Source organism: Miniopterus schreibersii (assembly GCF_964146895.1).
Source record: "Miniopterus schreibersii genome assembly, chromosome: 1".
Classification (NCBI taxonomy): Eukaryota; Metazoa; Chordata; class Mammalia; order Chiroptera; family Miniopteridae; genus Miniopterus; species Miniopterus schreibersii.
The window spans coordinates 154,176,135-154,198,343 of NC_138101.1; the positions used below are offsets into that span (position 1 = coordinate 154,176,135).

Sequence of the window (22,209 nt, forward strand, 5' to 3'; positions counted from 1 at the left end):
TAAAAGCTGGCTTCTTTAATGACCAGTGGGCAGTGCCTGAAATCCAGTCCATTTGTAACTTTTTTATTTTGTCTCCTGGATATTTCACTAAAAACCAGACTTTTGGAACATGACCTGTTTGTAGAGTGGAGATTATCTATGGTTAACAGTGTATAATGTATAATGATGCTAGTTCATCAGATATAAATGCAGGATGTCTTGAGAATTCCATCTCTGTTGCTGCAAAGGACTAGGCCAGAAGATATCACCCAGAACACTGGCCTGGAGGTATTTCTATTTAAAATTAATCACAGTTTTAAAAAATTAGGATAGAACTTTATTTGTGGCATCAAGATTTTTAAAAATGATTTTGTACTTTATTTAATAAATTTTGATACATTAATTTGATAAAGGTTTACCATATCAGGTTTTTTAAAACAAGGTCAAATGGCTTAGAATCAGAACGAAGTGTGTTTAACTTAATAATTATATGGAACAATTTTAGTATTATAAATAAAAAATGAAAACAAATACCACTTAAATTTCAGTTAGGATGAAATACATCTGTAATACAATTTTATGTCTATGTTAAAGTTTGTCTGATTACAGAGAAAATATAGGCTACAATTATGTACTTATCATTTCTAGAAAAATATGATGTTCTTGCTTTAAGAAAATGACATTACTTCCTCTCCCTCCATAGAATGCATGTGAGATATTTTCTGTCTGGGGTGAGAGGCTGTGTTGCTTGATACAGGTTTCTTCCAGACTGACAGCCCACAGCTGGGAGATAGAGGGGACGATGGTCTGTGGCTGGGGGCTGGTGGGAGTGAGCCTGGTCTCATTGAAAACTGATTTATCTGAGTCACAGGGTCATCCAAATGAATATCAGTCAGATGAAAAGCAAGCTTTATATTTTCTCAAGCTCTGATATCTGCTCTGGTATTTTACAGAAGTGATATTTAAACAATCGTGATAAAATCCTGTGTTGACAAAAATAGTTTTCACATTCAGTTCTACGTAACGAGAACATTCCAAAATGTATTGGCCATGCTAATGACTTTGCTAATGTGGAGAAAATAGATTCTGATAAGATCCATGTACAGTCAAACATATGTATACATATATGTGTGTATGTATTCAGTATCAGAGCGGTACCTACTTCCTTGTCTATTAGCAGTTTATTTTTAAATAAAGAGATTCTTCTTTGGGAGCAGTTAGTGTCAACGCTTGATTTGATGAAATCTGATGGTCGGCACAAAGCATCTTCTGATTGTAAAATACTTCATAAAAAAACCTCTCTGGAACAACAATCTTACGTGACAGTGAGACTGGGCATGATGATTCTCATTGGACAGATTACAAAATAGGAGCCCAGAGAGGTCAAATAAGTTGCTTCAGTTTAAACAGCAGGTAAGTGATAAAATTAGGACTGCACCTGCTGGTCTTGCCTGAACACTGGTTAGCACGAGTAGACATAAAACACAGGGTGCATGGATCTATGAGTTCCTTCCTCTACACTGAGCTGTTTGGAAAGTGGTTTTGCTACGGTCACATCTCAGATCTCTACCAGGTGCTGGCAGGTACCCATTTCCTTATATACCCACCAACTTAAACCAACAGCCAGAAGCACTTTTTGCAACACTTGGGGTATATATACATATATGTATTTAAGAGGCTTCATAACACTTATATGATATTTACAATTATTCCTGGATCCCCAAGACACCATATTGAGAAACAGGTTTAACTTTCTGCAAGAGCGTTTTCTATATAATCATTCCAAGACAGGTAGGAAACACATACAGTCTTGGCACACTATTTGGCAGGTACACTGAAACACTTTCCCTTTTGCCTTATTCTGCTCACTCCTACTTTGATTGTTGAAAAAGTCACTTACACACCTGTGAGTTCCTTGGGGATGAGGACTGGGCCAGGTTTCTTGGAAGCTGACAACTCTCTCCCCAGGGCCTAGCACAGTGCTATGTGCATAGCAGGCAAAATTTAATAAATGTTTGTTGAATGTACATGGTTTTCATGTACTTCAGTGTGATTAAGGTAGGATTCTATCTGTAACATTTTGCTAAAGAGTTTTGGAGTAATAGTAAAACGTCATCATTTTCATAGTAAACAGTATTTTTTTAAAAGCATAAGAAATGCAGTAATAAATTTAATACAATTTATGCATTATAACTATTCTTTGGTTATTTTTAACAAATTATTTGGTTTTTTTTACTAAAGTGACATACTAAAAATATAAAAAGGCGACTACAGAAATCAGCTTAATGTGTAAACATAATAAACCCTGTAAACATAGAGTTACTACATAATTGTGCAAGTGTAAAGAATGTCTAGTCAAGGCAAGTACTATACATTTAAACTTAGTTCTTCGAGGCACACTTAGAAATACTGCTTTGTGGAGCTCTAGCTTAACATCGGAAGGAGGAATTCTTTGAACTAACCTACCACACGAGAGAGCGGTGACTATACCGATAAACCATAAGGATACGCAGGCAAGAAGGACGGCGCTAATACTTCTCACCCTTTGCAAATCTGAGTTTGCGTCACATGTCCTCTACACCACTTTGTTCAGTAAAACCACATATTAACAAAAACCAAATACTTTTAAAATGAAGTAAACAAGTTTTGTTGTTGTTGTTCTGCCAGTGAGTCAGCTGACTGAAAATACAGCTAACACACTTTCCAAGGTTGTTCCAAAACTCTGGGCAATAAGGTGCATTGGGCAGGTCTACGAGGTAATAAATAGCTGTAGGCAGCGCTAAATATGGTGTAGTTGACTCAATGTTAAAGTATCCTTTTCCAGATTTCAGTTTTCCTTCTCAAAAAGCATCAAACTTTTCACACATGACACTTACCACAAATATTTCACAGTTATAAATTCAGTAGTTTAAGAAAGGACTGCCTGGCACATACTGGAAAAGAGGTAAATGTTAAAGACACAACTCGCTATTTCAGGCACGAAGGACTTAGGTCCGGGAGTGTGAACTCTAAAGACAGAAGGAAACAACTGTGTAAATGCAACACATCATTTTAAAGTGGATGAAATACTGGTAAAGTCGTCGCACTATTTCTTCTAATGCTTTTATATGATTTTCTCCACTATATGGGAAGAATCAACGGCTAAGTTTTAGTAGTTCCCTGGAAAATTTTAAGTCAAGATGTTGCTTATAAAAATGTGTCAGTAAAACGCCGTAGATTTTTTACTTATAATCTAATCGACTCCATCGAAACCCTGAGTGTTCTCAATTGCCACCTGAAGTTTATCCCATAATTCTTCAAATGATTCATAGGGCGGCAAGTCCAAGCGATTGAAGCTGAAAAACAGAGAGCAACTGGTTATGAGAGACATCGAGAAACTGAGCATCCCCATGGCGGACGCAGTAAGGCAGCTCTTCGTGAAGATGGGTCCCAACAGCACTAAAGGCCAGGTAATCGCCACGGGAGAAGGGAGATAGAGGTCAGCACTCTGGGCATGGACTCTCCCCATGACTTCTTGGTAAACTCCCCTTGTCCCCACCTCCAAATGTCTGGGTCCCTCTGTCATTTTAACCGCAAACAGGCAATATTCTAGCCTTCTTGGCATGGCCCGCTATTCGTGCGATGGGGGCAACATGTGGTCAACTGCTGAGGTTGGCATCTCCGATGTGCAACTACCTGGACTTCAAGCTCCAACCTACCTTGGGTTGGTGCTCCTGCCTCTTCCCCTCCTCCTCCTCCCCTCCCTCCCCTCCCCACAGCTGTCACTGACACGGCACAGAGGGGACTGGGCCGTGTGTGCCAAAAGAACTCCGCTCTCTGAGACCCGGTTCTCTCAGGGTCTCAGAGCCTGCTTACCATGTATGGGCTCGCGGCAGCTTTTCAGGGGTACCCCACTGCTCAACTGTAAAAGACTGTGGTCCATTCGAGCCTGTGAGGAAGAAGAGTTGCTCTGGCTTCATTTACTCTCTATGGGAAACCCTAGGCATGTCACAACTCACTTTTTCTATAGTAAGACCTAAACATGCAGAGAACTAATCTACTTTCTTCAAACTCCTGCGCTTGATGCTTTATTGTCCAGCCATGAAGTGAGGATTCCTCCTCCGCCTAATCACGCTGCCCATGGGGTGGGATGTCCCAAGGTGCTCTTGCTGTTCCCTAGCCCTGCACTTCTGTCCACCACCTCCTTCACAGGTACACAGAGGAAATGAGCATTTTTCTCTTTTATGTGTCCCACTTAAAAGAGCTTTAATTTTTCTGATGATAAAATCTTACCGCAAAAAATTAAAGCAATCAAGAAAAATAGAATAAAGGCTGTAAAAATCACCTCAAATTCAACTATTAAATCTGAGTAAACATCCCATCATGAATCTTTTGTGCATGAGCATATAGAATTTTATGTGTATGTGTATTTTATGTGATACATGCTACATTTTTCTTCTATTATGGACATTTCTAGAAACTCTTTTTTCCTTTGGTAATTCCACTTAGCTCTTCCTCCTCTGATTCTCAAACTCCTCCAACCACCTAGCTAATCAATGTCGACAATCCAACATGTAACCTTCCATACTTTTCTCTGTGTCCTGTGTTCTCAGAAAGCATTACTTTCCACACATTACCCATCACAGTTATGTTCACAGTTAACGCTTCAGTACTTTTGCTTTCTATAACATGGAGTCGTATCTGTTTCCCTGCCTCTTGATTCTCTCACCTAAACAATCCACTGGGAAGACTCCCTCTAAGTCTACTGATATAAACTTAACATACTTTTAATTGGCTAGATAATATTGCATTGTAATATTAATATTTTGAAGCAATGTTATCTTTGTAAATACAAAAGAATTTGAATTTAACTTTGTTTAAAAATTAACGCAAAATCAATCAAAGACCTAAATGTAAAGCCCGAAACAATAAGTTATATAGAAGAAAACATAGGTACCAAATTTATGGACCTTCCTTGGTCATAGAGAACACTTTATGAACTTCCCAAAGGCAAGGGAAGTAAAAGCACAAATAAATGTTTGGGACTGTATCAAACTAAAAAGCTGCCCAGCAAAAGAAAACTTCCAACAAAACAAAGAAGCAGCCAACCAGATGGGAGATGATATTTGCAAACAGTAGCTCTGACAAAGGTTTCCAAAATATATAAAGAACTCATAAAACTCAACACCAAACAAACAACCCAATCAAAAAGTGGGCAGAAGACCTGAACAGACACCTTTCCCAAGAAGACATACAAACAGCTAATAGATACATGAAAAGATGTTTGACCTCACTAGCAGTTAGGGAAATGCAAATCAAAACTATAATGAGACAGCACCTCACACCTGTTAGAGTGGCTATCATCAACAAGACAGACAATAAGTGTTGGAGAGGTTGTGGAGAAAACAGAAGCTTCATTCACTGCTGGTAGGAATGTAGGCTACTGGTACGACCACTATGGAAAGTGTCGGGAGATTCCTCAAAAAATTAAGAATAGAGCTACCATATGACCCAGCAATCCCTCTCCTGGGTATCTACCTGAAAAACTCAAAAACATGTATTCACAAAGATATCTGCACCCCTATGTTCATTGCAGCATTATTCGCGGTGGCCAAGACATGGAGACAACCAAAGTGTCCTGAAGTAGAGGACTGGATAAAGAAGACATGGGAGATGGACACAATAGAATACTACTCAGCCATAAGAAGAGATGAAATACTGCCATTTGCGACAACATGGGTGGACCTTGAGGATACTATGTTAAGTGAAATAAGTCAGTCAGAAAAAGCTAAAAGCCATAAGATTTTGCTCATATGTGAAATATAAATCTGAAACTCGTGGACACAAACAGCAGTGTGGTGGGTGCCAGGGGGAAGGGGGTGGGGGAGTGGCGGGTGAAGGGGGTCTTACTATATGGTGATGGGAGAAGATATGACTTTGGGTGGTGGGCACACAGTGCAATATACAGATCCTGTAACATAGAAACCCACACCTGAAACCTATATGTTCATGTTAACCACTGTCGCCCCAACAAATTTAATAAAGTTTAAAAAAAACTTTGTTTAGTCCAGTATTTCCAATATGTATTCTACTATGAAACTCTGTGTTTTGTTGTATACTACAGGCAATGCTTTTTCTGTAATGGAACAAGAAATTTAAAACTCAAGGAGGGAAAGTAACTCAAGTCATTTCCCATTTCTAATTTTCTCCTTTGCTATCTGATTAGAAGGCATACATACATTTTGGCCTCCTTCAGGGTATCTAATTACGTCATTAAAAATCGTTTTTATTAAGCTGAATGTCTGTATAAATGATAGAGGCTTGAAGACTAATCAGCCATGAAAAGACAGTTGGCGCTGCTCCATTTTTAAGTGCCGCACGGGAAATCCTTACCATACAGTTCAGCAAATCCGTTCATGGGCACTCGCGACGTGCCCGTTACAAACTGCAGTAACCTTATTCTCTTCTCTGAGTCCATCATTAAAACAGCCTGAGTGAGAGAAAAGCAGTGCTTAGGACTATCATGGGAAAAAAGGTACCAAAATGATCCTGAAAAATATGATGTCTGAATTCAATGAGCATTAATGATCACTGACATATACCCTAATAAAGTGACAAAAACGTCTTCTCAGATATGGGTCATGTTTGTTTGTTTTTTAATTACATTTATTGATATTATTGAGTGGTATACACACTTCCCTGTAAGACTGAACATCACACTTAAAGGAGCCACATAGGAGTCCTAGACAATACAGTGCAGTTTATTACAAATTCTCTTGAAGAATTCCTGCTTCAGTAAGAAACTAAGTGCCTATTTTAGCTATCACTGCCACTTGCTACATTCTGAACATTTTACTTACTTATGTATAAATATGGATGGAGGCTGGGACCAGAAGGTAGATGTATACAGTACAAAATCAAATATAATCTTTGCTGGACTACATTCTGTATTCTCTATGAGAAGGTAACTAATATAGTTAAATATGACTGAACCTACTGAAAGTAATTTGTGACAATAGAAGCTTTCGATTACCTTCCAAAACCACTGGATGACCTGATGGTTGGCGCTGTAGCCGTTTTTGTACTTGGTGTGTTCTCTCCAGTCGTTCACGTCGACATCTCCCAATCCACACATAAGAAGCTACATAATCAGAAATGTCAAACTGCAGACAAGAAAAATAACCAGTACAAAAGTCCCATTTTAAAACAAAAATAGTATTTCTTACCTCTAGTTCATTTTCATCAAAAATCTTGATGAGATCCTGTGGTATCAGTTCAAAAAATCCCTAGAAGAAAGAATGTATTTAAAAACCTGGTTAGCAGGGTCAATGGACAATTCTCTACTTCAGCTCCTGGGTGCAACTGGAGAAATCGCACATCCACGTAGATTCTACCATTACACATTCATGGGCTCTAAACACGACTGAGATTTCAATATTGGCAAGAAAATATGTGTGTCCCTAGTCTGTTCTCCCATTGATTCCTCAAAGCGGCAATTTTAAAGCTTCCCCAAATTCCTCAAGCCTCCTTCTCCTCCATGTCACCCCTTCTTTACACGAGATAATTTCTATTTGAAAGAGAAAATAGAGTCAATTATGCAGGACGAAATTCACTCAACCTTCCACATCCCCATGTACCAACCAGCACCTACACCTACCACGGCCTCCTCCCACCGCAGTGGGGAGGTCCCTCTCCCTCTGTGCTTCTCCTGCTTCCTCAAGGTCATCTCTCTAAACCTCCTTCTCTTTATTAGCTCACTCTTTATGCATTTAAATCCATTCCAGAAATATCTCCCTTAAAAACAAAACAAAAGAGCAAACATCCCTTCTTCTCTTCACAGCCCAGGTCTCGACAGTGTTATATGTCATGGAATCTACTTGTTCACCTGTCTATCCCTCAACCCACTGCAGTCTGACCCCCAGGACACCGCTTCCCTGAAGCTGTCCTGGAAAAAAGTCAAAAGCAACTTTGCAGCTAAATCTAATAAACACGTTCTAGTTCCATGTCTTATTTGCCTTCTCTGCAGTATATCGTTGAAAACACCTTTGTTCTTGAAACTCTGTCTGCTGTTGATGGTTTTACCCTATGTCTCTGTCTACCTTTGCTAATTTCCTATATTCATTGTCCATCCTTTAAATGTTGGTGTTCCCAGGTCTCCACGTGTGGTCATCCACTTTCACCTTCCTGTTCTTTCAAATTTTCCATCTTATCTGGTCCACAGCTCAGCTACACTTTGACAGACCATTCCCAAGTCCATACTGCCACCTCAAGTATCTATCCTTTAGTCACCCTAGGCTGTGGATCTCCCCTCCCGAATACCATTCGAATGCACCACCATCTTGCTTCCTAATCCATTCTTCACCTGGATTGCGGGAGCTCTTTCCCAGCTAGCCCTCCCCTCCTCTGACTCACTGCATATCACTTCCAGAATGATCTGACTGAAGTGTACATTGCATCTTAATGCCGCCTTCCTTCCCCTCACTGGGCTTCAGAGAAAACTAACAAACAGGCCCTTCATAATCTGGATTTTTGGCCAGCTCCCCAGGCTCAGCTTTACCTTTTGCATCCTGTTTTCCAGTATAGGAACTGCTTGTATGCTCTCTACTGTGTGCACAGTCTGTCGCACGGCCAGACTTCACGGGTGCTGCTCCCTCTGCTCAGAACTGCATTTCCCCCCCCTCTGTGGCTGGCCGGTCAATCCCTCTATCCTTCCCTGCCCCTCCTCTACCTCTCCCCACCCTGGTTCCGTCGTCTCTCTGGGGTTCCCTAGCATGTCAGCCTTGCCTCTGTCCATTTCACATTTTAGATTCTTGGCTCCCCGATAGCACGACCTATGTCTTTTTGCCTGATTATAGCACCAAACACACAGTCAGTGCTCAATACTGAATAAATAAAAAAGTATGTGATAAATATTTAACAAGATTTTAAGACAGCTTAAGAAATGAGTGCCCTGACAACAGCCTAAATGCCCATCAGTTAGGAGAAGCTTAAATAACTTAAGAATTTATATTATGAATAAAAAATGCAGCCACAAAAGGAAGGTAGCTATATATCTTTTTTCTTTCTTTTTTTTAGAGAGAGAGAGGAAGGGAGGGCGAGAGAAACCAATTTGTTGTTCCACTTATTTATGTACTCATTGGCTGAGTCTTATATGTGCCCTGCCTGACCAGGGATGGAACCTGCAGCCTTGGTGTCCTGGGACCATGCTCTAAACTAGCTGAGCTGGCTGACCAGGGCAGGGTAGCTATATATCTTGACACTGTAAGATCTCCAATAAATATTTGATAATAAAGGAAAGAAGTCACAAACAAACATGTAGAGTGTGATCCTATTTAGGTAAAGAAACAAATGGTATATTCCACTGTCCCTACCTATAGCACTCTTGTTCCTTTGTTCACTAAGGTTACTTAAGGTGAAAGGGGTGGGACTGGGAGAGGGAAGAGGCAGTGATAGATGTGAAGGGGGACTCTCAAGGTTGACTGCATGAACCTTTTTTTATTTTATTCTTCTATTATTATTTATTAATTGCATGGACCTCTTGAATGACTAAGTTTTAACAGCGAACCTCTATTCATTTAATATTTTGTTAATATAAAAACGTAATTACATTGGTTTTAAAAAGTAAGTCACATACTAGTTTTTCTCTGACGTGATAAAGCTCCACTACTTACAACTTACGGATTGTACTTTGAAATTACAGAAGCGCAAACGAAAGAAGAATTACCTCTTTAAAAGCAGCCATTTGCTTCTGGATGCGATTCACAAATCGCCACTGTATTACAAGACTGAAAAACAAAATAGCCGGTTATTTTCACGTGAACCAAGAAAAAACCTCAAGGTATATTTATTCTTGTTAGAAACAGACAAACGAAAAACTAGCTAAGCCCAAGGTAAATACTGAATCTCAGTGGGTAAAACGGCACCGTTAGAGAAAGGGACAGGGAACATCGAGACTCCAGCTATTGGGGAAGAGAGAGAACAAAGCCTTCCTGGAAAGAAATACAAAATTATTTCCAGTAAAGCATTTACTAAATATAGTAAAATACCTACTAACAAAATACTTACTAAATATATTCCTTTTTGTTCTTATTGGTGACAACTATTTCTGATCCTCCAACTTTCAACTCATGCTGATGTGTCTGAAATTAAGCATGATAGCTTGATATGTTATTTTAGTGAAAAAAATAAAGTACACATATTATAATTATACCAGAAACCTGGTTTTTAATTAAATCCATTCAAAAGCTAAGAAAACTTAAAATATTAGCTTTTACTAAAATAAATATGGAATGAGCCAAGCGTCAAAGGAAGCAGAAATTCTTGCTGAGGGACAGCTTTTGTTATTGGAAAATAAATTTAAAAATCGAGCACAGAAATGTTTTGAGTATGTACATTATTTAACACCTAAAATTGTTATAACATTTGTTTCCAAATTCCTGTACCATTTTAATGAATCAAAGTTTACAAACCTGTCCAAAAAGTTCTTCATCTATGACAAACCTGAGGTCCAGTTCTGTTGGGTCATTTTCAAGAATCCATCTCAGTGAATTATAATATTCACTATCCTAGACAGGGAAATGACATATTTAAAATTTGTAGATATATAAACAGAAGACACCTGAACCTGCAAAGAAAGTATACTGACAGTCTGAATGAATTGGACCAAAGACGAAAAGGTCATTGGACATCTTTTCCACACACACACACACACACACACACACACACACACACACACACACGTATTATAGAAAGAGATGGATGACTAGTACGTGTGAGAGTAAAAATGTATCAATCAACAGAGTGGGGCCTGCTTAAAAGTTTAGAAATTTATCTCTGTGTGGAAGCAGTGAAGGTGCAAATTTTATTATCCAGTTAAAGGTCAATAAAGCAGTTTTCAGGTGAATCCTGACTTCAGTGGATGCCCAGAAGCACCTGGTGCCTTTCTCGGGTGGCCACTGAGACTGTGTGTGAACTGTTTAAGTAGCTATGAGGAGGCTGTTATTCATACCTGGTCCAAGTTAAAGAAAAACCTCAAATACAGAACCTCTATTAACCAACTCGAGTAACTGTGCAATCTTAGGATTTGTAAAGAATTACACTGTTCACACTGATACTGTGCCACAGAAAGGGGATAAAAAAATGAACCTGGTACCAAGGGAAAGGTCTTGGGGGTCCATGTGTACACACAGCGTTTGAGGCCATTCAGCATGGGCTACAATCAGGGATTCAATCCTTATGTTTCTGTTTCTTTGTAGTGGCCTAATCTCAAGGTCTTGCCTCTGAACTGCTATTTTGAAAACATATGCCATTCATCAAAAATGATCACAATTCAAATACTGATGTGAGAAATGCATTAAAATGTTGTTTAGTATATTGAAGTATTTAGGGAGAAGTTTATTGATATCTATAACTTTCTTTGAAATGCATCACAAAAATAAAATGAATTGATGGATAGGGGGTGGACAGGTGGATGGGTATGTGATAAATAAGTATAGATAAAAAGCCAACTGTGGGATCTGGATAGGGGATACACACATGTCCACTGTAAAATTATATTATTATATGTTATAAATTTTTCATAATAAAATGTTGGGGAAAATGTTCATTTGTATTTTGGAACACTGTAACCTATTAATTTCTTCATCATTCAAAGCTAACTCTTTAAAATATTCAGTTGCCTGTTAAACTATATTGTAAGTGAAAAAGACATACCACTGATTCCATATCATGAAGTGTTATTGGTTTGTGTAGCATCATCTTGTAAAATGGGCGGATGAAAAAACCTTGCGAAAAAAATCAAATATTTTCAAAATGATTACCAAGTGAAAGAAATCAGATAATCACATTATGATTACATTATACTATAATAAGTATAATTACATAGAAGGAAGTTTTAAGCTGAATACTAACCATCTAACAGTTTGCCGTGATAAACTGCCATTCCAGCTACCCGGCCAATAAACTTGAAGTAAGAGAGGTGATCTTCATTACACAATCCAGAATTTGGATTTATCTGTAGTGTATAATTATCCCTGCAAAGACAACAACATTTAAGTGCTCCTCTCTCTGTTTCATATAAAAAATTTAATATGACAAATAATTATAAATTATCTCCCTCTTTTTAGAGTTGTTTAACCTCTATTAGAACCATATTAGACCATCGCCCTGGCCGGTATGGCTCATTGGTTAGAATGTCAGCTGTCGGACCAAAGGGTCGTGGGTTCAATTCCCCGTCAAGGGCACATACCTGGGTTGCCGGTTCGATCCCCCGTCCCAGTTGGGGCACATGTGGAGGCAACCAACTGATGTGTCTCTCTCACATTGATGTCTCTCTCTCTCTCTCCCCCCCTCCCTCCCTTCCATTCTCTCTAAAAATCAATGGGAAAAAATAGCCTCAGATGAAGATTAACAAAAAAACAAAAAAAAAGAAAGAAAAGAAAAAGAAAGAACCATATTAGACACTTAGATTTAATAGTTTTAAAAACAGTGATGTCTGTCAAAAGATAGAAACCGCCCAAATGTTCACTGAAAGATGAGTGGAGAAACAAAATGTGGTATATACACATAATGGGATAGGATTCAGCCTTTAAAAGGAAGGAACTCCTGACACAGTCTACAAGACGGATGAACCTTGAGGACGTTGCGCTAATGAAGTCAGTCAGACGCAAAAAGACAATGCTGGATGATTCCACTTACATGAGGTATCTAAAGTTGACAAATCCACAGAGACAGAAAGTACAACAGCGGCGCCGGGGACTGGGGGAGTTAGTGTTCAATGGGCCCAGAGGTTCGGTTGGGGGTGATGCCGAAGTTCTAGAGACGGATGGTGCTGATGGCGGCACAGCCACGTGCAAGTACCTGGTGCCACTGAACTGTACACTCACTTTAAAATGGTTAACATGGTAAATTTTATGTTAAGTGTACTTTACCACAACTAAAAAGAATTTTTTGTTGTTAATCCTCACTCGAGGATATTTTTTCCATTGATTGTTAGAGAGAGTGGGAGGGAGGGGGAGGGAGAGAGAGAGAAACATTGATGTGTGAGAGACACATCGATCGGCTGCCTCCCACATGCACCCCAACCTGGGCTGGGGACAAAGCAACCCCAGTCAGGGCTAAAAAAGTTATTTTTGAAACATAAGCGATACTCTTCCTTTTGGCACATGGTACCATATGGTTTCCTTGCATCATACAACTCGGTCACTTTCAAAACAGTGATTTCTTTTTCTGTGTACGCTCATTGTAAAAGTGCTTACGTAGCAGAATATTCAAACAACCCATAATAAGGGTTAAACATTTCCTTTGAGATCAGGAAGAACCATTCTCTGGCGACGCCTCCGTAATCTAATCCCTTTTCACCGTCGAACTCAATCCACAGCCGGGCCTTGAGGAAATCTGCCCTCTTGACGCCCATGATCCTCCTGTAGGAGTCCTCGAGCACAGTCGCGCGGCGAAGTTTCATTTCTAACTTGTTTGGAATGTCATTCTGAAAGCCCAGAGGAGAGAGACTTCTGGATTAAATCAATTCAACACGACCGCAAATTTCTCTCTCATGAGAGTTATAAAGTTCACTGTATTGCACCTTGTGCCCAAGACCCCCTTTCAGGGAAAATATGACTAGGAATATTGCCCCTGTTTCTTCTACAGTATGATATAATTCATGAATGCTCCCTTATCACTTAATAACACAGACTTCTGATTTTTATATCTGAAGCAGCTATTGATGGTAATGTCGCTTGGGTGAAGGCGGTTCATGAATAGTCGTTTGCACATTGAGTCCCAATGAAGACCCACCTGTGACCCCTGACGTGGCTGCGACTCTGCCTGTCGTCAGCTCAGGGTTTTTCCCTCCCTCCCCCACCCCTCCTTGGAGCCCATCGTGCCCACTCATTAACAGGTGCTGTGCCAGGCACTGTGCCAGCACTTTAATGGGTTAACTCGTTTGCTCCCTATAACAACACTATGAGGAAGCTACTATTATTATCTCCAGTTTATGGGTGAAGAAGCTGAACACCGAAGTTAAGAAAGGCTCAGCCCCTGAGTCTCTGCTCTTAATGAATGTGCAACATTGTTAAGGAGAAGGCAGAGGTCAAGATTAAAGACAGCGCCAGGCTATGAGGCACTGGTTTCTAATATTTTTATCTCTGCCTTGGTGTTCTGCTCTTCTGCTGTGCTGTGTCCAGATATAGGTTTCATTGTTTAAGTCACGCCTGGGACTTTTTGTTAAACTGGGGATTCGGATTCATAGCCTCTTGCCCCAGGCTTCTCATTCTCTCCTTCTGGAGTGACTCCTTGTCTCTTAACTGTTCATTCATGTTTTTATCTCTTCATATGTGTCCGTTGCATTGCAGATAATTTCCTCACAAATTTTCTCTCTTAATCACCAACATATGTCATGAGGGTTAAGAACACGGACCCTGAAGCTTTGCCACTAACAACCGTGGGACTTGATCACGTTATCTAATCTCTCTGTACCTCAGTTTCCTCACCTGTAAAATGGGATAACAGTCCCTTCCTGACATATAAAGAGCTTCCCAGACAAGACAAAGCTAAAGGAGTTCACCACCACCAAACCAGTATCACATGAAATGTTAAGGGGGACGGGGGGGGGGGGAGGAGGAGAGGGAGGGATAAAATATATGAACAACAAAATGGCAATAAATACACATCTATCGACAATTGAATCTAAAAACAAAAGAAATGAGCAAGCAGAACAAACAGACTCATAGATACAGAGAACATTTTGACGGTTGCCAGATGGGAGGGGTGCTGGGGGGATGTGTGAACAAGGTGAAGGGCCTGAGAAGCACAAATTGGTTGTTACAGGTCACTAGGATGTAAAGCATGAGCATAGTCAGTAATATTCTAGTAACTATGTATGGGGCCAGGTGGGTGTGAGAGTTATTGGGATGACCGCTTAGTAAGTTATATCATGTCTAATCACTGGGGCATACATCTGAAACAAATATAATATCAACTGTTATAGAAAAATAAAAAATTATTAAAAAAAAACTTTTCCCAGAAATATTCAAGTTTAACGGATGTCCTGGGCCAATTTTAGAAAGTGATAGTTTTCTAGGAATTTTGTCTAAATTTCTCATTTCAAGTAAGTTTTCAAATCTAAAAGTGTTATAGCAGTTTTTAATTTTCTCTTATATGTTAATTGCTGATGTAAATGTCATTTTAGTCCTCTTACATTTATGAGTTGTTTGTGCTTTGTGGTTTTTTTCTTTACAAGATGCCTATTATTCCACACAAAATAATTTAAAACAGATTTAATGTCACATTTTAAAAAGTCCTTTCTTTCATTTACTGTCACTTTTTAAAACTTTAAGTGATTTAGGTATATTCTGTTTGTTTTTTTAAAAAATTCTAATTTAACAATTTGATGTTGAACCCATTACTCTTTCCCTCTCTTAGGCAGAATATAAGGCTATAAATATCCATGAATGTGTTTTCACTTAACTCTATATTCATTATTATTTAGTTACATGGATTTTCAAACCCCATTATGATTTAATTGTCTCAGAATGCATTATTAAAAGTACTTTTATTCATTTCAAAAAAAAGTCCCTTCCTTATAGAGTTATTGTAGAGATTACATGAGTAATACATGTAACTTGCTAAGAAGACTACCCAGTATGTAGTGAAAGCTCAATAAATATTACTGCTTTCATTATAATTTTTGTGTTCTGTAACCTGTTTATAAAGGCCTTGTCCATATCTCCTGTCTGGAAGACATAAAAAAATAGGTATTGTTATAAGTGTTCGGAGTGACAAATAGAGAAGTTAGTCCTTTTATTTTACTAGCATCTTTTCAATAAGACTGAAAATATTTACCAGACAAATAAATCAATAATGACTTAAAATCCCAAAGAATTTTAAGAAGTAGGAAACAATTTCCAGAGCAATTTTAACACAGTTACTATTGAAGATGAGTTTTAAAAGTTGTTGATATTTTAGGGTCTTATTTGGGCATAAAATAGGCATAAATAACTATTATATCTCATTTTTGTTAAATTTTGGATCTTGAATGTGCAAAAGCAGGCTTCTGGTTCAGAAAGCAAGAAAATATAACCCAATATGGCCACCTAGTGGTAGTATTCCTAAACTGCAGGGAAAGCAGAAACAGATGAGCTACTTAGGTATTCAAAAAACGGTCACCAACAGAAACGAATTAGATGGGCAGGTAATGAGTTTAGTTCCAAACACATGTGATGGAAAAAAGTGTAGTGAACATATGTGTAGTACAAGGAGACAAGCAACAAGAGCACTGTCCCAACCACAGTTGTATTTTCAAATTATGCAGAGATATGTAATATTTGAAGTTGTAGAGAATGAAATAACTCTCACTGGAAAACAATGGTCAAAGCAGAAAAGGAATCCAGAGTCCTCCTACCCAGTCCAAGGCCAGGCCAGGAGATTATCTCCTGCGCTATTCTTGCTCAGATTCTATAAAGCCCAAGCCCTGCAAACCCCACTAGGAAACCACGTTAGAGTTCTTTAAAAGAAAACTTTTAATATTATTTTTCTACATTACAGGATATCTTAAAAACTAAAGACATAAAATAATTATGGTCTCTAATGATATATCAAAAATACGCATCCTTTCCCTGTAAGAAACTATTTTAAGTTACTGCAAATATAGAATAAATTCTCTATTACTTTTTTTCTTTTTCTTTTCTCTCTTTCTTTTTCCTTCTTTCTTTCTTTCTTTCTTTCTTTCTTTCTTTCTTTCTTTCTTTCTTTCTTTCTTTCTTTCTTCTTTCTTTCTTTCTTTCTTTCTTTCTTTCTTTCTTTCTTTCTTTCTTTCTTTCTTTCTTTCTTTCTTTCTTTTTTCTTTCCCTTCCTTCCTTCCTCCCTCCCTCCCTCCCTCCCTCCCTCCCTCCCTCCCTCCCTCCCTTCCTTCCTTCCCTTTTCTTTTTTCTTTTTCTTTCTTTTCTTTCTTCTTTCTTTCTTTTCTTTCTTCCTCTCTCTCTCTCCTTCCTTCCTTCCTTCCTTCCTTCCTTCCTTCCTTCCTTCCTTCCTTCCTTCCTTCCTTCCTTCCTTCCTTCCCTCCCTCCCTCCCTCCCTCCCTCCCTCCTTCTCTCTCTCTGTGTTTGATCCCCTTCATCCATTTAAAAATGCGTTTACCATCACTTTTATAACATTCATTCCTAAGAACTCATTATAAGTATCACTAACCTGCTTCTTCAGCTTTCTTCGGAAGAACTCATACTTTCTTTTGTAATCCCTGGAGTAGGGCACGGCCTTGAGTTGAAATTTTTGGAAAAATAAAGAAGGTTTAGGTTGTTTTATTTTGGAACAATTTTAAAAGTTCCCCTCTGGGTATTTTATGAATGTAAGTTTAAGGCATTCAAAGAGGATATTTGGAAAGAAAAGTTTAATTTAAAGAAAAACAAATACAAAACTTAAAATTTCTAAATTTCTCTGTTTAAGATAAAATTGTACTCAGCAATTCCTATGGCTGTAATTTTCATCAGTCAATATTCCTGAAATGCAACATGCCAGAAACAGGGTATTTCTTCCAAGCAGAGAAATATTAGAAATGAAAATTTCCATTTCTAAAGAGGCTTTCAAAGTGATTTCTCCATTAAGGGAACAATTTGAAAAATGTACTTTTCCCCTGAACTTTGAGGAGTCACCTTTTTTATCCATTACTTTAAAAGACTAAACATGGAGACTAAAGAATAACCTAAAAGAACTGTATCTTCAATTTTACTTATTTTTGTGAATTAAAAACAAAATCTGAAAAACTAAAAATGGGAAAAGTAGCTCTATAAAAGAGGATAATAATTTTCCTATTATTAACCTGACTCAAGAGTAGTGTAAACATCATACATGGCGATATTTATACTTAAATATGAATGTGTCATACATATATGTGTGTGTGTGTGTATATGTATACATGAATGTGTCATATATACAGGGTGTCCCAAAAAAATGTATACACACTTTAACAGCTGATAGCTCAATTCTGAAAATGAAATGTATTAATAAACACTGCCTTTATAACTATTCTAAGTGTGTGTATACTTTTTTGGGATACCCTATATATATATCTTATATCTTACATATACAATAATTTCTACCCAAAAGTTCAAGACCCAGCCCTGCAGTGGGTAGGGCGCGGTCTACTTCACCCGAGCACTAGGCTCCTCTCTGATTAGCTGTGGCCTGACGACATTGTTTTTCAGACAAGGCAAGTACGAGCCTGAGCACAGCAGCCCACCGCCTTAGCACTTTCACTCTCTGGTTCACTAGTCTCCCAAAGCTATTGTGTAGAAGGATAATGATCTTACATGCTTTTTCCAAATATCTGAGACCTGGAGTGTGGGTGGTAACAGAGAGGACAGCAAATGTGCTTTCCTCTCAGTGCCTATGGGGTTATGCCCTTGACCATTCGCCCTTGAAGAGACAGGCGAGAGGACAATCCCATCAGAAGATACTGATACAAAGAGACTTACTGGTCCAGTAATTGCTACATTCTGCAACCGAGGATCTTCCCATTGCGTTCTTTTAATATCTGAAGAGAGGGAGGGAAAAAAGATGTTCTTCATTCTTATGCAAAAAATTCAATATTACGGAAATAATGTAATGAAAAATCACGTTGCACATACTGTGATTTATGTAGAAAATTCTTCCATCCGTGTGAGTTCTTTCTTCCCATCCTGGCTATAATAAAAAATGTATTTTAATTATTTTACAAAAAGGGTTTTAGGCGTACGGGTAGAAAAATAGCATTGGTTATATAGTTACTTTAATTTGCATATTCATTCTCAGTAGAAGGCATCAACACTTTAATAATAATATTACTTATAGTTGTTAAAGAACTACTGTATTCCAAGATGCAAAACGTTGGAGATAGCCAAGTCAGACTGGCAGCAGCTCTACAAACTTACAGGTAAAGGCCCCAGGTCGTTGGAAGAATCGAGCGCTGTCTTTCCTCTCAGATGAGCTGGAATTTTCAGTCTGGGGTCTTCCTTTTTTGGTAGAGTAAATGAAGAGAACAATACACACACACAAATTTTAAAATCATGAAAGTCAATCTGTTATATGTTTTCTAGCATCAATGGATATTTAAACTATTCTTTTATTTCATTTGCTTAATCTGAAAAATAAGAGTTTCTCCGTGTACAACCCATCACTTTTAGGCCCTAGTATTCGGTTCTCAGATCTCGGTGGGACCTGTGTCAGCTCATCATCGCTCTCACAGAAACCACTCAGAATATTCTGCCCCACTCCTTAGGGGTTGTGTTACTACACAGGACTCTTCTCTCAATAAACACTGGTGAGACAGTGGGACAGGAAACTGGACCACATGTTATTTCTGAGTCCCTGAACATGCTTTTTGACACCTATCTGTTAAGGTGTTAATTTATTAATATTTTTGAAACATAGGACAGTAAGCCCAAATAGGTTATTAAAATCAACCAAATTGTTGAAAAAAGAGAAAATTCAATTTATTTGGATTAATTTATAAGTATTATTATTTTGACATCTTATTAATTAAATAATTTATTAAATTATTTTAGGTTTTTTTAGGTACACTGGTCTTTTAAATAAATTGATTAATCAAATCTATTTATCTTGCTGCTAATTTTTAGTAATTTTTCTCTTTGTGGTGAACCAACTGCTAAACAACTTTAAACCTTGTCTTAAAATAAAAATACTTATTCTACTTAGCCTCACAAGTTTTTTTTTTATATTAAGTGAGGTGTGGATTCAAAAGTACTTTGGAACTATAAAGCCTCTTATAAAGGTAAAGGGTTATTACCACCTTCCTAAGCATTTATGACTAGTGAGTTAAAAACTGGATATAGGAAGTAAATTTATCTACAGAACAACCCCCCAAAATACTAAAAATAGTCATAAACCTATCTGGAATAGAAATAATACTATTATGAATTCAACATATCTTTAAATGAATACTAGAAAGTGTAGGTTATACTAATGTACACTTGAAGATTACAAAGAATTATACATAAGAGGTTATTATTGTTATTATAAGTTTAAACTGGAGAGTATTAAAGTTACCCAGGTGGTGGTTTTGGTGTTGTGGTCAATAAAGAAAGGCCTCCCATTTGGTGCATGCCGGACTTCCCAGCCTTTAGGAAGGAATCCTTGCTCCATTTCAGACGGCTGAGTCACCTGCTGTTCCGAATCACTTGTGGGGACCTGTGGTTGAGGGCTTGCAGAAAAACTCTGGCTTGGTGGCAGCTGACTCTCCACTGTGGCCTAGCACATTAATTAAGTCATGTTGTAATGTTTTATAGGGAACACACAAATTGCTGTGGTCAAAACAGTAACAGCCTGCAGGCAGTATATATACTTATAAATAGGCCTAAACACTGGAAACTCATTTTTTTTAATAAAGTATTTTGTTAAACTTTGTTTTTAAAATCATTTATAATTTCTCAGCTAACTCCTGAGCAGTAAGATGCCGGTTAGCAAAGCTGTTGTTGTTGATGCACGTGACTGAGGAAGCTAGGTCAGCGGCCTGTGCCTACCTGCAAGGGAAGACTCATAGAGTGGGGAGTTCTCCACACACAGAAGTGGGTTCAAATGCTGGGCGGACAAACAGAACGGCAAATATCCACTATAGAAATGGATAACTGAGATGTGAATATAGTCATCTGATGAAATATTAGGCAGTAGTTAAAAAAGATACACTGGATCTATCTATAAAACATGGATAGGGTTTTAAAAGAATGCTGCGTAAAAAAAGATTTAGAGTTATACAACACAACAGCTTTGCAAAATTTGAAACACAGGCATAAACAATATTTTGCATTTTTTAGCTCTCTTTGTAAGTATATAAAATAGGCTAGAAGAATACCCCAAAAAGTCAAGAAGGTGGTTGCCTCCAGGGGATGGGACCAAGTATTTGGCTAAAAGAAATTTTGTTTCATCTGCAAAATTTTATTTTGAAAAATAAAATGTCTAGAAATGAATACGGTAATTTGTTAATGGTGGTAAATTCTGGATGTCAGGAAAACGGTATTATTCTCTGTACTTTGCAGTGTTAAAATATTTCTCAGTAAGAGACATGATAATAAAATAAAATAAATATTTCTCTAAACACAAGAAAATATTACAAAAGCACTCACTGTTGTCAAGGACAAAATGTCATCAATACGTATTTCTTTAATAGATACAAATCACTAAGATTATCTTTTAGTTAAATAATGGTCTTAACTGTTTAAATTACAAAATTACCCAATGGATTGGATCATTTACTTCGTCCACTTACTCCCAACTGGACTTGTTTTACATCATGATAAGTGGTAATTTGTGCGTATCAGAGATGCACAGGAAACAGTAGACACTTAGCACCAATGTCAGAAAATAATTAGAACATGCTAGAAGCATCCAGCATATACTACAAAGTGATGTAATAGCTTCCATACAAATAGGATAGTTTCAATTATGTAAGAAAAGTTAATCGATAGGTTGCAGGGTACCTGTACAGTGGGCTTTGTCCACGTAGTGGTTCTGGAATTGTGATCTACATAATACGATCTTCCTCTTTCATCTTGTTTTTCTTCCCAACCTGGTGGTAATCCAGATGATGTAGGCAAGAGCTAAGGTGAAGGATAATGGGAGAATTAAATATTACTAAGAAAAAAATTAGTTTAAAAAGACCACATCCCTCTGTCACTGCTAGCTCTCTTAAAAATGAACCATGTTTTGCCCGGCGGGGCGTGGCTCAGCGGTTGAGCGTCAACCTAGGATCCAGGCGATTGGGGTTCGATTCCCGGTCAGGGCACATGCCCGGGTTGCGGGCTCGATCCCCAATGACTCTCTCATCATTGATGTTTCTATCTCTCTCTCTCTCTCTCTCTCTCTCTCTCCTTTCCTCTCTCTGAAATCAATAAAGGTATACTTAAAACAAAACAAAACATGTTTTAAATAATATTTTGAAGTGTACAAAATAATGTATATAACAGTTCACTTAAAAAAAAAAAAAGACAATAATGATGAGGGTGATAACACTTTGAAAACATGACAGTAGAAAATCTGGCTCAAGATGGGGGAGTAGGTGGAAGTTACATTCACCTCCTCTCAGGACCACATCAAAAGTACAACTAAATTACTTAACAATCAACCTGAATAATCAGAATAACCATCTGAAGACTAGCTGAACAGAAGCCTTATAACTGAGGATTCACAGAAGAAGCCAAGTGAGACTGGTTGGAGGAGTGGAGACATGAAACAGGCTGGCCCCGCACCCACATGTGGGAGTTGAGA

At 38.1% G+C, this 22,209-nt stretch overlaps 1 protein-coding gene across 2 annotated transcripts in view; it reads right to left on the reverse strand.

Moving 5' to 3' along the window:
- Positions 1-297: 297 nt before the first annotated feature.
- Positions 298-22,209, reverse strand: part of NEDD4 (NEDD4 E3 ubiquitin protein ligase) — a 105,639-nt gene continuing 83,727 nt past the window's right edge. For both annotated transcript variants that reach the window (XM_081151863.1, XM_081151862.1), the window contains 17 exons: positions 21,423-21,542; positions 19,996-20,196; positions 18,861-18,941; positions 18,579-18,633; positions 18,426-18,484; positions 17,143-17,208; positions 13,215-13,444; positions 11,869-11,990; positions 11,671-11,741; positions 10,428-10,523; positions 10,024-10,097; positions 9,683-9,743; positions 7,185-7,244; positions 6,992-7,099; positions 6,352-6,448; positions 3,835-3,907; positions 298-3,314 (listed from right to left, as the gene is read on the reverse strand). In XM_081151863.1, coding sequence (XP_081007989.1) covers positions 3,212-3,314; positions 3,835-3,907; positions 6,352-6,448; positions 6,992-7,099; positions 7,185-7,244; positions 9,683-9,743; positions 10,024-10,097; positions 10,428-10,523; positions 11,671-11,741; positions 11,869-11,990; positions 13,215-13,444; positions 17,143-17,208; positions 18,426-18,484; positions 18,579-18,633; positions 18,861-18,941; positions 19,996-20,196; positions 21,423-21,542 — 1,677 coding nt within the window. In that variant the 3' untranslated portion in view covers positions 298-3,211. The remainder of the gene's footprint in view (positions 3,315-3,834; positions 3,908-6,351; positions 6,449-6,991; positions 7,100-7,184; positions 7,245-9,682; positions 9,744-10,023; positions 10,098-10,427; positions 10,524-11,670; positions 11,742-11,868; positions 11,991-13,214; positions 13,445-17,142; positions 17,209-18,425; positions 18,485-18,578; positions 18,634-18,860; positions 18,942-19,995; positions 20,197-21,422; positions 21,543-22,209) is intronic.